The sequence below is a fragment of the Hemiscyllium ocellatum genome, chromosome 28 (genome assembly GCF_020745735.1).
Source record: "Hemiscyllium ocellatum isolate sHemOce1 chromosome 28, sHemOce1.pat.X.cur, whole genome shotgun sequence".
In the NCBI taxonomy this organism is placed as follows: domain Eukaryota; kingdom Metazoa; phylum Chordata; class Chondrichthyes; order Orectolobiformes; family Hemiscylliidae; genus Hemiscyllium; species Hemiscyllium ocellatum.
This window is the reverse complement of record NC_083428.1, coordinates 2,728,065-2,743,033: the sequence shown is the minus strand read 5'-3', so window position 1 is coordinate 2,743,033 and position 14,969 is coordinate 2,728,065. Positions and strand designations below refer to the sequence as shown.

Genomic DNA, 14,969 nt, shown 5'->3' with positions numbered 1-14,969 from the left:
ATGTCGCTGTCGCAGGAGGACCAGACGGCTGACAGGAGCAAGTCCCTGAGCCGGTCGCGCTCTGGATGGAGGATGGTGAGTGCGGCCTGTTCCTTCAGTCGAGCCTTCGCGGCGGCTAACCCTGTACTCAGCGCCGGCGCCTTCGGAGAGATAGAGGCCCGAAGTAAGGCCATCCCACCCCCATCGCTGTGTCCTCGGGCTCAAACCCGCTTAGGGCCGAGGAGAGACCTGAGGTTTCAGCCCCCACCCCGTGCCCCAATTTGATTGGGGGGGGGCGGGGGCGGGGAGAGGGGGTCTTGCTATTCGGCCAGAGGAAGCCTCATCGCTCAGAATGAGCATACGCGCACTTGACAGCTGCAGTACGCAACGGGCCCTCCCCAATGTCCGACCACCCCCACCCCCCCCAGTGTCTATCACCCCCCTCATCCATAACATTCCCCCCCCGCCTATACCCCCATCGTATTCACACAGCCCCACATCCAAGACCCCACCTTCTGTCCATACCCACCCCGTTATCTATATTCCAATGTGTCCATTTTTGCACATATCCAGACCCCCCCGCCCCAGCCCGTGTTCAGACCTTCACCCTGCCCTACACTCTGCGGTGTCTGTTCCTTCCACGTCCATTATCCTCCCCATTGTTCAATACCCCACCATGTGTGACACCAGCCCCACTGTGTGATTATGTACCCCGTGTCTATGCACCACCAGCCCCCTCAAACAGAGTCTGTACCCCCAAACTTTTCTCAACTTTCCCCTTACCCTGTTCACATCAAGCCTCCCTCCACTTTCATATTTCTCCCATGGCCTGACTTGCACATCTTTGGACTGTAGGAGGAAGCCAGAGCACCTGGAGGAAGCACTTTGGGAGAATGTACAAACTGCACACAGACAGTCATCCAAGAGAGAACTTGAACCCAGGTCCCTGGTGCTGTTATGCAGCAGTGTGAGCCACCGTGCTGTTCTCTAATTGACTAGCTCTTTCAAAAAACCAACACAGGCGGAATGGGCTGATTATCCTCCTTGTGGTCTGTAGGAGTTTGTTTTCTCTGAACACATCACATTTGTTGTTTAATTTCTTTACAATCATTATCACTCTTTGTTTTTTTTCTTCATAACATCTTTGTTATTTTTGCCTCCTGCTCTCTAATTTTATTAAGTCAGTCATTTTGTTGATAACTACCAAACTGAATGTTACCACATGGGATGTGGGCATTGCTGACTGAACCAACATTTATTACCTCGAGGGGCAGTTAAGAATCAACCATGGTACTGGGGGCTGGAGTCACATGTAGGCCAGACCAGGTAAAGACAGCAGGTTGTTTCCCCAAAGAATATCAGTGAACCAAATGAGCTTTTCCAACAACCAACAATGGTTTGATGGTAAATATTCGATTCTAAATTCAAGATTATTCAAATTCCACCATCTGCCATAGCTGGATTCAAGCCCAGATCTCCAGAACATGACCTGGGTTTCTGCATTAATAGTCGAAAAGTGTGGCACTGGAAAAGCTACAGCAGGCCGGGCAGCATTTGAAGAGCAGGAGAGTTATGTTTCAGGTATAAGCCTTTCTTCAGGAAGTGCTTATGCCTGAAACGATGACTGTCCTGCTCCTTGGATGCTGTCTGACCTACTGTGCTTTTCAAGCACCACACTTTTTTTTAATAGATATTTTTATTGAAAATTTAACATGTTTTTACACGTTTACAAAAGAAAACTTAAAAAAACCCAAGTATAAACATTGATATACAATTAAATCTTAAATAAATAATAACCAAAATCTATCAAACAGAAAAAATACTGAGAGAAAAAAAACAAAACTCAACTAACTACTCATCTAAACTACAACTAACCAGAGTGTATGATTAAATCTCTTGCATTATTCAAGAAAAAAAACCGACGGAAAACACAGAAATTGTGTAGTGATATACATGCTCGGAATGTGTTAACATCAGACCATAACAAAACCCGTATCCGTGCGGGATTCCTCTCCTAAGGGGCCCCGGACCAGCCAGGTTCACCCTCTCAATTGAATAAAGGCCCTTGTTAGGATGACCGAAATATCTGTATTTGTGAAATTCAAGAAGGGTTGCCATATTTTATGCAATAATTTGTTTTTTGTTGGTGCACCATATTTGTAAGGAAGTCAGGGCGAGTATATTCCATAATTATTCTGTGCCAATTCGAAAGTCCATGAGGGCCCTCAGCCAGCCAGTTTACCAAAATGTTTTTCCTTGCACAGAAAGGGAGAATGGAAAATAATCTCTTCCTTATCGTAATTTCAGGTGTTCTTTATCCAATAAATGCCTCTCCTATAGGAGAGCTATATCAACCCTTTCTTTCTTGAGGTTTGATAATATTTTCTTCCTTTTGATTGGTGAATTACACCCCGTGATATTCCAGGTACACCATTTAATCGACTGATTAACCATAATCACCGGGCAAGTCCGAGACCCCTCAGGAGAAGATGGGCGGCATGGTGGCACAGTGGTTAGCACTGCAGCCTCACAGCACCAGAGACCCGGGTTCATTTCCTGTCTCAGGTGACTGACTGGGTGGAGTTTGCACATTCTCCCCGTGTCAGCGTGGGTTTCCTCCGGGTGCTCCGGTTTCCTCCCACAGTCCAAAAATGTGCGGGTCAGGTGAATTGGCCATGCTCAATTGCCCGTAGTGTTAGGTGAAGGGGTAAATGTAGAGCAATGAGTCTGGGTAGGTTGCGCTTCGGCGGGTCGGTGTGGACTTGTTGGGCCGAAGGGTCTGTTTCCACAGTGCAAGTAATCTGTTTAAAAAAAAATCTGTAAAGAAACCCTATCCAAAACATCCCGAGCATAGGGTATATAAAATTCACAAAAATAAAGGCTCTTTAATACACTCAGATCAATAAAATAAAAAACTATTTCTAAATTTAAAAAATGTTAAACGGAGATCTCCCCCCTTGTTCCCAGGGGACATCACTTCCTTTCCAAAAGCCCATCATAACCTCTCCCAACCAGCGTCCCACCCTTGACCCAGGCACCCCATGATAGGATAAAGAAAATTCAAATATACTACTGAGCTAGAATTAACAATGAGTAGCCTACCACCACCACCCCCCCCGCCCCCCCCCCCCCGCACAAACACGCACACACACCAACACCTGGATATATTTTGTAATATTAATACCATGTATGAACATATATGACTATAAAATTACAGTCTCAGCAAATAAAATAAATATAGTAATACAAATAACAGGGGAAAATAACCCCGTTCCTAAGGACAGAGATGAAATAGGATAAGGTAACCACCACCGGGCGGGAGCTGGTTCGAGCCGGGCCCGTGCACTGCGACCCGGTAGGCCCATCCCACCCTCACCTGGCCTGATCCAGCTCCAGGTTTAACAGCTGTGAAAGCCACTGCTCGAGAAACGCTGTAAGCTGGCCGCCTTCCCATTCAGGAAGGCCCAGCAAACAAATATTTTTTCGACGACCTCGAGAATCGTGATTCTCTAAGGTCCGGACTTACTGTTTGAGAGTCCGGACCCGATCCACAGCCGATTGTGCTTTTAGCTCCGCCCCTCCGACTCGGCGCTCGATTTCCTCGATGTCTCGGCTGTGCTTTTGTAACACGGCCGAGAGTGAGTCCCATCGGCTCCGGGACTCTTCGATGAAGGCGTCGAGTTTGGAGATTATTTCCACGGGGTAAGTCCACCGAGGCGGCTGCGGACGCCTCTGCTGCAGCTGGGGAGGGGCTCCTGCATACTGAGAACTGCGGGCTCCTTTCCCCCTAGTCATTTTTACAGGAGATTAGACTGTCTAAATTTAGAACTGAGCAACTAATTACATTAAGTAAAAACTATTTTAAATTATATGGTGAGTGTGGTAGAGGCGGGTGGCCCACTTTACCCAAGTCTTGGGAGGAGCACTATAGACTCAGACTTGCTGAGTTGCCGCCATCTTGGATCCCCCGCACCACACTTTTTATACTCTGATCTTGAGCATCTACAGTCCTCATTTCCCTCATTACTGATAATACCAGTAAGCCTTCACCTCCCACAGAAGTGTGATTTGGTTTCTGAGTAAATGGGCAAAACGAATATACAAAAAATTTTAAAACAAATAACATCTAAGACCACAGAAATCAGATCCATTCACTTCACAGCGCAATAGGAAACAATGAACAAATTATATTTAAAAATTTGTCATTGACATGGGCTGACTTTTGATTGTCCAAGTGTGATATCTGAGTATCAGACTGGACTGTGCACAGTTGCTGAATGTCATGGTGCAAAGCTGCACAAGTACCACTGAGTCCTTGGGCACAGTCCCCCTGTTCCCTATCCTCCCGGGAGTTTTACTCCTGCTGCACCTTCATCCTGTTGAGTACGCTGCTGGCTTGAACCATTCACCCTGGCCCTCGTTGAAGCTGTAGTTGAACATGATTGTATCCTGGCTGCCTTCCTGGTGTGTAAGGGTACAAGTGCGAAGCTTTCCGGGGTAAATTCCTTCAGCCCACTGATGGAGACTTGAACTTCTGGTTGCACTTTGTCATAATCACCAGGATTGCTGAAGGTCAGAGGCAGCAGTCCTTGCTTCTTGAGATTAATTTTGTGAATCCAAGCCAATCTCTTGACAGTAATGGCTGGACTCGAGGGCAGCATGTTCTCCCCTGGAGATCTTGCCATTGTTCTGAACCTCAACTACCACCCAAGTTGATGCCTTGATTCTTGTAAGCACGAGCAGGTTCTGGCACAAGCCCATACTGGTCACTTTGGTAGTTTTTGATCTCATTGACTTTGTTATCCTTGATTTTACCAGCTCTGCTGAGCAGGTTATTTGAAACGTCGAGATGGCTATAGAACCCCAGCCAAGGCCAAGCAGCAGAGTGGCGCACTACCCTGTCCCTGACCTTCCTTGGTCATCTTTCCCACTCTCTCCCCATTTTTAACGGCACAAAATTCTTCGCATTTCTCTCTCCCTTCAATTCTGAAGAAGTCATATTTCATTCAAAAAGTTAACTCTGTTTTTCTCCACATAGATACTGCCAGATCTGTGTTTCTTCAGCACTTGCAATTCTTCTACAGTATTATGTTTTTAGATTAGGTTCCCTACAGTGTGGAAACAGGCCCTCCGGCCAAACAAGTCCACATTGACCCTCTGCAGAGTAACCCACCTAGACCCATTTCCCTCTGACTAATACACCTCACACTATGGGCAATTTAGCATGGCCAATTCACCCAACCTGCACATCTTCGGACTGTGGGAGGAAACCGGAGCACCCAGAGGAAACCCACACAGGCACAGGGGAGAATGTGCAAACTCCACACAGACAGTCACCTGAGGTGGGACTCTAACCCGGTTCCCTGGCACTGTGAGGCAGCTAACCACTGAGCCACCATACCAACCCTTTTATTGTGCCCCCAATTTACATTTTACATTCATTGTTTGTTGGTTGCAGAGTGCAAATGGACTGAATACACTGGTGCGGACCCTTTATGCATTACAGGAGGAGCGTGTTGAAGCTTATCGGCTTTTTGATCTGTGAGTACGAGACCAATTTACACAGAATCTGAGGTGGTTATTTATTCTGGAAGAAAATAGTTTTACAATTTTCCTGTTTCTTCCTGTGCACCTTTAAAAACAGAGAGCTGTTTATCTATGGTGTGACTGTCTTGTCTGTTTGGCACCCATACAATATTATTTTAACAAGCCGTCCTAATATTCACGCCTCCTGTATACAGATTCTGCCAGACCTGCTGAGCTCCAGTAACTCCTGTTTTTGTTTCTAATTTCCTTGTAATTGGACCTTGAATCTCCTCAAGCCTGAAGTGCCATGTTATCTGTTCATTGGATCTTGGATCCCTCTGGGACTTTCTCAGTCCAAGATTACTGGGCAGCACGGTGGCACAGTGGTTAGCACTGCTGCCTCACAGCGCCTGAGACCCGGGTTCAATTCCTGACTCAGACTGTGTGGAGTTTGCACGTTCTCCCCGTGTCTGCGTGGGTTTCCTCCAGGTGCTCCGGTTTCCTCCCACAGTCCAAAGATGTGTGGGTCAGGTGAATTGGCCATGCTAAATTGCCCGTAGTGTTAGGTAGGGGTATGGGTGGGTTGCGCTTCGGCGGGTCGGTGTGGACTTGTTTGGCCGAAGAGCCTGTTTCCACACTGTAAGTCTAATCTAATCTAATCTAATTTCTAGTGTTCTCTGCTTTCATTATCAATGGCCCATGAACATACTCACCCACGCACCCAGCCTGTGCGGATATTTGTTAATAACTAACCAGATTGATTTATAGAGAGGACACATTTGGCAGATGTAGTACCACAGTAATTATAGTGAGAGTTTCAAACGGAGAACAGCAGTCACTTCCAGTTTCCATTTCACCCGGAACCATCCTGAAGCATCCAGAGCTCCTCCCTGACTCTCTACATCTGCCTCATTGATGCACTCACTTTCTCCCTTCTGCTTCTCATTTTCCTTTCTCATTCCTGTCTCTGTTATAGAAACTGCCTGGAGCATACACTGTTACTGATTGATACTGGTTCAGATGGCAGCAGACAAACTGAAATGCCTCAGCCTGAGAGCCACTTGGCCCTTCCCTCCACTGGGCTGAACTTAGGCAAAGGGCTGATATTAGGTCTGTGTGCCTCAGGGCCAGGCTCAAAGAAGTTTAAAACATACAAACATGTTGAATAATAATCAGAAACTTTCTCCTCCTGTAACTCTCCGGTTCCAGAGGACATCAGGCGTATCTCCGCTCTGCTCCCAACTATGACTTTATCAAATACCGGCAGCTGGTGCACGAAATCACCCAGGCATTTAACCGGATCTCCAAGGAAGTGATTCAGCTCAAGGACCGGTTTCACGAGGAGTATGATCGCCCAGATCTCTCTGAGCACGTCGCGAGAGTTCAGGAACGGGAACGGGAAAAGCTAGAATTGGTGAGTTGGAAAATGGACCTCAAGGGGATCAGGGAAAGCCACTGGAACAAAGAGTGGGAACCCACACATTAGAGTGTAGAGAACTCTGGTTTAGCTGATCTCGCACTGGGAAGGTATCGGAGCCGCTATCTATTTGAAAGGGATCCTGTGGTCAGGGCTGTGTTTACTGAGATTAAAGCCAATCATGTGTCAAGTTTAAGTGAACAGGCAAAAGGCAGATGAACTGTACTGTTTAGCAGGTTTAGGGAAGTTCTGAAATGTTGGCATTTCATTTCAAAGGGAATGAAGCATAATAATGGGGAAGTCTCGCAATAACCAGACAAGGCACAAGTTAGACCACACCTCAAACATTGAACAGATTTGGTACCCTTATCTCAGGAAAGATATGCTCATATTGGGGGCAGTCCAGAGAAGGGGACTGGTTATGGAGACACTGTCAGACGAAGAAGGGTTAAGTAGTTTGTCCTGTGCTCATTGGAGTTTAGAAGAGTGAGGGAAAATACTACCAGAGCCAAACCAGCCTGATCCCTGGTTGGATCCACATGTTCTTCTTGGAAGCTGTCACAAATATACACTATGAATGTTTCCTCTGGACCCTCTGCAATTTTATTTTCCCAATCTACACGAAGATTAAAATCACTAATGTACTTTTTTTCATGCCCTCATTATTTCCCTCACCTTCATAATTCATACTTGATTTATTCTCTGTCCTACAGTATAGTTCTGAAGAGGAGTCACACTAGACTTAGAATGTTAACTCTCTTTCCTTTCCCCACAGATACTCCCATTCTGTTAAGTTTCTCCAGAATTCCCTATGTTTGCTATAGTATAGCAACTGTTCGATAGCCCTATTGATTACTTGTACCAGTATTGTCTTGCCCAGTATCTCTACCAATGTGGATTCTACTTCTTCCAATCCAAGATTATTTCTTGCAGTTGTACTTATTCCATTGTACACTATCAAAGCAGTTCCACCACACTTTCCTGTCTACCTTCTTTCAAAAAAATTCACATAGCCCTGAATATTTAGCCCAGCACATTAGTGAAAAGATAAGACAGATATCATTGTGGGTTCACCTTCACCAAATGACTTGCAGTAGTTCAACAAGCATGTCACCACCAACTTGTCAGGACTAGTAGGATGGACATTAAATGCTGGCCCAGCCAGTGACTCCTATGTACAGTGAATGACTTTAAGAAGTAAGGTACAACGTGGGGTTATGTACAGAGTAAAATGCCCTTTACCTCGGAGAATTGTAAGTTTCTGACAAGGGTCCCTTCTTTTCTTATTCTCTAGACAGCCAGGCTCCAACTTGCCAAGCAGAATATGTTGGACCATCCAGGCAACGAGACCTACCAGGAGGAGGCCCGAGAACTGAAGCAGAGGTATGAGCATTGCTGTTCTATGCGTGTTATCAGCCCCACATTTGGGGAGATGCTGTCCATTCCACAGTGCAGTATCCTATCACCAATGGCAGGCATGGCGTCTTGTTTCCACGAAGGCCCTGTTGCCTGACATTCAGCTCAGAATGCTCTGCAAAGCACTCATGCCCAACTGGCTAGACCAAGCAGCTGATACTCTTACCTAGAAAAGAATGACCTGAGAAGCAACTTGATGGAGCTCAGGCTTGACTGGATGTTCTCCTGGTAAGGCAGGGGCTGTGGATTCAAGAGACTCACTAATAAATCCACTGATAGGGAATTCAGGAGAAACCACTTTACCCAGAGTGTGGTGGGATTGTGGAACTTGGTCCCACATGGAATGAGGGATTTTAAAGTGAAAGCTGTTAATGTGTCTAAGCTAGATCAGTAAATGAGATCTAAGGATAGAAGGCACGGTGGCACAGTGGTTAGCACTGCTGCCTCACAGCGCCGGAGACCCGGGTTCAATTCCCGACTCAGGCGACTGACTGTGTGGAGTTTGCATGTTCTCCCCGTGTCTGCGTGGGTTTCCTCCCACGGTCCAAAGATGTGCAGGTTAGGTGAATTGGCCAGGATAAATTGCCCATAGTGTTAGGTAAAGGAGTAAATGTAGGGGAATGGGTGGGTTGTGCTTCGGCGGGTCGGTGTGGACTTGTTGGGCCGTAGGGCCTGTTTCCACACTGTAAGTAATCTAATCTAATCTAATGAAATGTTGATAGGGTGGGGTGAAGAGTGGGACGTTTTCAATATCCACTACCAAAGTGCCTCAGCAGCAGCACTACTGACTGAGCTAGTTGGGTCCTAAAGGACATCACTGCTAGAGGAAAAAACTTTCTTGACCTCATCCGTACCAATTTGCTGAGTACAGATGCATCTGTCCAGCCTTGGAGAGACAAGTGACTAGTAACATTTGTGTGACACCAATGCCAAGCAATGATCATTTCCAATAGAGACAACCTAATCACCACCTTTAACATTCAAAGATGTTGCCATCACTGAATTCCCTCACTATATCAACATCCAGGGGGTTATCATTGACCAGAAGAATGTAGATTGTCCAACCAGAGGGGAGGCCATATTGGATTTGGTACTCAGTAATGAACCGGGACAAGTGATGGGCTTGTTAGTGGGTGAACATTTTGGTGATGGTGACCACAATTCTGTGACTTTCATCTTGGTTATGGAGAGAGATAGGTGCGCACAACAGGGTAGATTTTACAATTGGGGGAAGGGAAATTACGATGCTGTAAGACAGGATTTGAGGAGCATAGGCTGTCAGGGAAGGATGTGGTGGAAATGTGGAACTTTTTCAAGGAGCAGATACGACGTGTCCTTGATATGTATGTACCTATCAGGCAGGAAAGAAATGGTCGTGTGAGGGAGCCTTGGTTGACGAGGGAGGTTGAATGTCTAGTAAAGAGGAAGAAGGAGGCTTACATAAGGTTGAGGAAACAGGGTTCAGACAGAGCAGTGGAGGGATACAGGATAGCCAGAAGGGACCTGAAGAAAGGGATTAGGAGAGCTAAGAGAGGGCATGAAAAATCCTTGGCGGGTAGGATCAAAGATAACCCCAAGGCATTTTATGCGTATGTGAGAAACATGAGAATGACGAGAACGAGGGTAGGTCCGATCAAGGACAGTAGTGGGAGATTGTGTATTGAGTCGGAAGAGATAGGAGAGGTCTTGAATGAGTACTTTTCTTCAGTATTTACGAACGAGAGGGACCGTATTGTTGAAGAGGAGAGTGTGAAACGGACTGGTAAGCTAGAAGAGATACTTGTTAGGAAGGAAGATGTGTTGGACATTTTGAACAACTTGAGGATAGACAAGTCCCCCGGGCCTGACGGGATATATCCTAGGATTATGTGGGAAGCAAGAGAGGAAATTGCAGTACCGTTGGCAATGATCTTTTCGTCTTCACTGTCAACGGGGGTGGTACCAGGGGACTGGAGAGTAGCGAATGTTGTGCCCCTGTTCCAAAAAGGGAATAGGGATAACCCCGGGAATTACAGGCCAGTTAGTCTTACTTCTGTGGTGGGCAAAGTAATGGATAGGGTACTGAGGGATAGGATTTATGAGTATCTGGAAAGACACTGCTTGATTAGGGACAGCCAGCACGGATTTGTGAAGGGTAGGTCTTGCCTTACAAGTCTTATTGAATTCTTTGAGGAGGTGACCAAGCATGTGGATGAGGGTAGAGCAGTGGATGTAGTGTACATGGATTTTAGTAAGGCATTTGATAAGGTTCCCCATGGTAGGCTTATGCGGAAAGTCAGGAGGCATGGGATAGAGGGAAATTTGGCCAATTGGATAGAAAACTGGCTAACCGGTCGAAGTCAGAGAGTGGTGGTAAATGGTAAGTATTCAGCCTGGAGCCCAGTTACAAGTGGAGTTCCGCAGGGATCAGTTCTGGGTCCTCTGCTGTTTGTAATTTTTATTAATGACTTGGATGAGGGAGTCGAAGGGTGGGTCAGTAAATTTGCAGATGATATGAAGATTGGTGGAGTTGTGGACAGTGAGGAGGGCTGTTGTCGGCTGCAAAGGGACTTAGATATGATGCAGAGCTGGGCTGAGGAGTGGCAGATGGAGTTCAACCCTGCCAAGTGTGAGGTTGTCCATTTTGGAAGAACAAATAAGAATGCGGAATACAGGGTTAATGGTAGGGTTCTTAGTCAGGTGGAAGAACAGAGGGATCTTGGGGTCTATGTACATAGATCTTTGAAAGTTGCCACTCAGGTGGATAGAGCTTGTAAGAAGGCCTATGGTGTATTAGCGTTCATTAGCAGAGGGATTGAATTCAAGAATCGTGAAGTGATGTTGCAGCTGTACAGGACTTTGGTTAGGCCACATTTGGAGTACTGTGTGCAGTTCTGGTCGCCTCACTTTAGGAAAGATGTGGAAGCTTTGGAGAGGGTGCAGAGAAGATTTACCAGGATGTTGCCTGGAATGGAGAATAGGTCGTACGAGGATAGGTTGAGAGTTCTCGGCCTTTTCTCGTTGGAACGGCGAAGGATGAGGGGTGACTTGATAGAGGTTTATAAGATGATCAGAGGAATAGATAGAGTAGACAGTCAGAAACTTTTTTCCCGGGTACAACAGAGTGTTACAAGAGGACATAAATTTAAGGTGAAGGGTGGAAGGTATAGGGGAGATGTCAGGGGTGGGTTCTTTACCCAGAGAGTGGTGGGGGCATGGAATGCGCTGCCCGTGGGAGTGTCAGAATCATTGGCGACCTTTAAGCGGCAATTGGATAGGTACATGGATGGGTGCTTAATCTAGGATAGATGTTCGGCACAACATCGTGGGCCGAAGGGCCTGTTCTGTGCTGTATTGTTCTATGTTCTATGTTCTAGAAGCACAACTGGACGCCACAGAATCGAAGTGGTTACAAGAGCAGGTCAGAGCCTGAAAATACTGCAGCAAGTAACTCACTTCCCAAAGCCTGTTTATCATCTACAAAGCACAAGTCAGGAGTGTGATAGAATATTCCACAATTGCCTGCATGGATGCAATTCCAATGGCACTCAACAAGCTCAACACCATCCCAGATAGAGCAGCCCACTTGATTAATACCACATCCACATGTATCCACTCCCTCCACCACGGATGCTCAGTAGCAGCAGTGTGTACTGTCTACAAGATGTATTGCAGAAATTCACCAAGGCTCCTTAGATAGCATCTTCCAAACACACCACCACTTCCATCTAAAGGGCAAAGGTAGCAGATACATGGGAACACCATCACCTGCAAGTTCCTCTCAAAGCCACTCAACATCCTGACCAGTAAATATGTTGCCATTAAGAGTCATAGAGATGTACAGCATGGAAACAGACTTTCTGTCCAACTCATCCATGCCAACCAGGTATCCTAACTTAATCTAGTCCCATTTGCCAGCACTTGGCCCATATCCCTCTAACCCTTTCATATACTCATCCCGATGCCTTTTAAATGCTGTAAGTGTACCAGCCTCCACCACTTCCTCTGGCAGCTCATTCCATACACATACCACCCGCTGTGTGAAAAAGTTGCCCTTTAGGTCCCTTTTATATCTTTCCCCTCTCACCCTAAACCTATGCCCTCTAGTTCTGGAGTCTCCCATCTCAGGAAAAATACTTTGTGTCTATTTATCCTATCCATGCCCCTCATAATTTTATAAACCTCTGTAAGGTCACCCCTCAGCTTCTAATGCTCCAGGGAAAACAGCTCCAGCCTATTCAGCCTCTCCCCATAGCTCAAATCCTCCAACCCTCAAAACATCTTTGTAAATCTTTTCTGAACCCTTTCAAGTTTTGCAACATCCTTCTGATAGGAAGGAGACCAGATTTGCATGCACTATTCCAAAAGTGGCCTAAATAATATCCTATACAACCGCAACATTACCTCCCAACTCCTATATTCAATACTGTGACCAATTAAAGAAAGCATATCAAACACCTTCACTATCCTATCTACCTGTGACTTTACTTACAAGAAACTATGAACCTGCACTCCAAGGTGTGTTTGTCCAGCAACACTCCCTAGGACCTTACTATTAAGTGTATAACAGCTGCTCTGAATTGCCTTTCCAAAATGCAGTACCTCATGTTTATTTAAAGTAAACGCCATCTGCCACTCCTCAGCCCATTGGCCCATCTGATCAAGATCCTGTTGTACTCTGAGGTAACCACCTTCGCTGTTCACTACACCTTCAGTTTTGGTGTCATCTTCATACTTGCTAACTATACCACTTATGCTCACATCCAAATCATTTATATAAATGACGAAACGCAGTGGACCCAGCACCGTTCCTTGTGGCACTCCACTGGTCATAGGCCTTTAGTCTGAAAAGCAACCCTCCACCACCACCCTCTGTCTTCTACCTTTTGAGCTAGTTCTGTATCCAAATTCTTCAGTGTCGATGGATCAAAATCGTGGAATTCCTTCCTAAGGGTATTGTGGATCAACCTAGAATTGCTGGCCAGCCAGCAATGCACACGTCCTATGAATAAATAAAATTCCTCCCTGTAGCATGTGAAGGGCTGTCGGTTGTAAATGCTCTCTTCTGAGGTTGGTGGAAGGAATTGGGTGAGAGTTTCAGCTGTGATTGCCCCCACACTCTTGCTTCCCTCTTTGTTGAACAGTGTGCATGCGATTGGACACACTGCTTGAATAAGACTGAACTTCACTGTGGTACACCTTTGAGTCAGAGAGTTCGCTGCCACTCCCTGTCTTGTGTGTACGATTACTTTGCCAAGGCACCTGAGAGCAGTGCACAGAGGCTACATAGGGGAGGAATCAGTGAGTTTATTTCTTGCAAGCGTCTCCATCTTTCCTGATTTTATAATGTATTTATCATTTTCTCCAGGATTAGGAAGACCATTGAGGCAATTAATGAGATCCTTCAGGACTTCAAATACGATTCCGAGGAGATCGAAGCCAGCGGATAGATTTGTTCTCACCAGTGTTGTTGATCTGTTAGAGACCTCAACATTATTAAGGTCCCACAAACAGCATCTCCTGAAGCTGGAGTTTCTGCTCTTCATCACGTGCACTGTCACCAAATCAGCCCCGATAATTCCTTGCTGCCTAGGTACAGGAAAGGAACAAAGATCTTTGGAACAATTTTACCTTTCTCCAGAGGAACCTGATTCATTCCACGCATCCCAAGATTCAGCAAGAACTCGGCGCAGACCCTAAGCAGTGATGGAATTACTGAATGTCATTTGCACTTCCTGTTGACTCACTGTGTAAACTGTTCAGAGAAATAAATGACTGTGCTTCTTGTCAACTATTTCAAACTGCAACATCCATATTAGCCGTTGCTTCTACATTATGCAAGGAAAAGGATAAACATGCATTTTTAAAATAATCTCAGAATGGTTAACTGTTCAGTAGACAAGAAGTGCAGCTACTGAACACAGCAAGATCCCATAAACTGCAGTGAGACGGATTCTGATCTGTTTTAATGGTGTAGTTTGAGGGCTGAATATCAGTGGGGGAGTCTCCATGTGTTGTACAAAATAGTGGCTGTGGAATTTGTCACATACGCCTGAAGAGGCAGGTCTCTGTTGCATGCTCCCTTTGAAAGATGACATCTTCAATTGTGCAGTACTGCACTGGGAGTGTCAGACTGGACTATCAGCTCATCTCTGCAGTGAGACTTGAACCCACAACCTAAAACACTGCATTCCAAATGTTTTCCCCATTTAGATGCTTGAAAGTTATTGTGCTCCTTTGAGAACTGAGGTGAGTTGGGGGTGTGATGCCTTGTGAAAACAGGGGGTGAGGGAAAGAGGGAGGGAAGTGGCATAGCTACATGGTGTCCATTGCTGCCTCTGAGGTTGCAACTTCACTTTGGGAATGCCGGACTTAACAGGTCTTTAACAGTGTAATGCCATCAAACAGCATTTGTATAATACCATGATGGCACTTTGGTAGTGAAGAAATTGCAATGTTGTGTTCCCAAAAGTGAGTGTCTTTTAAGAGTGTGGGGGCATTATTTAGTCTGTGAACCAGATGATGTGGAGTTAGTAGCTCAGCGACCGAGCTTTGTCTTTGTTTTTCTCTTTTTGTTTTCCTTAGAAACCCAGAAAAACAAACATAATAAACAATAAAGAAAACCAAAAATCAAAAAGTTTACCTTCGAACA

At 45.7% G+C, this 14,969-nt stretch overlaps 1 protein-coding gene across 1 annotated transcript; it reads left to right on the top strand.

Annotated features, from left to right (window-relative positions):
- Positions 1–14,111, top strand: rex1bd (required for excision 1-B domain containing). The gene is made up of 5 exons (XM_060845875.1): positions 1–75; positions 5,438–5,520; positions 6,715–6,919; positions 8,217–8,305; positions 13,686–14,111. Exons 1-5 carry the CDS (start codon positions 1–3, stop codon positions 13,765–13,767), a joined length of 534 nt encoding a protein of 177 aa, XP_060701858.1. The 3' UTR covers positions 13,768–14,111.
- Positions 14,112–14,969: the final 858 nt, after the last annotated feature.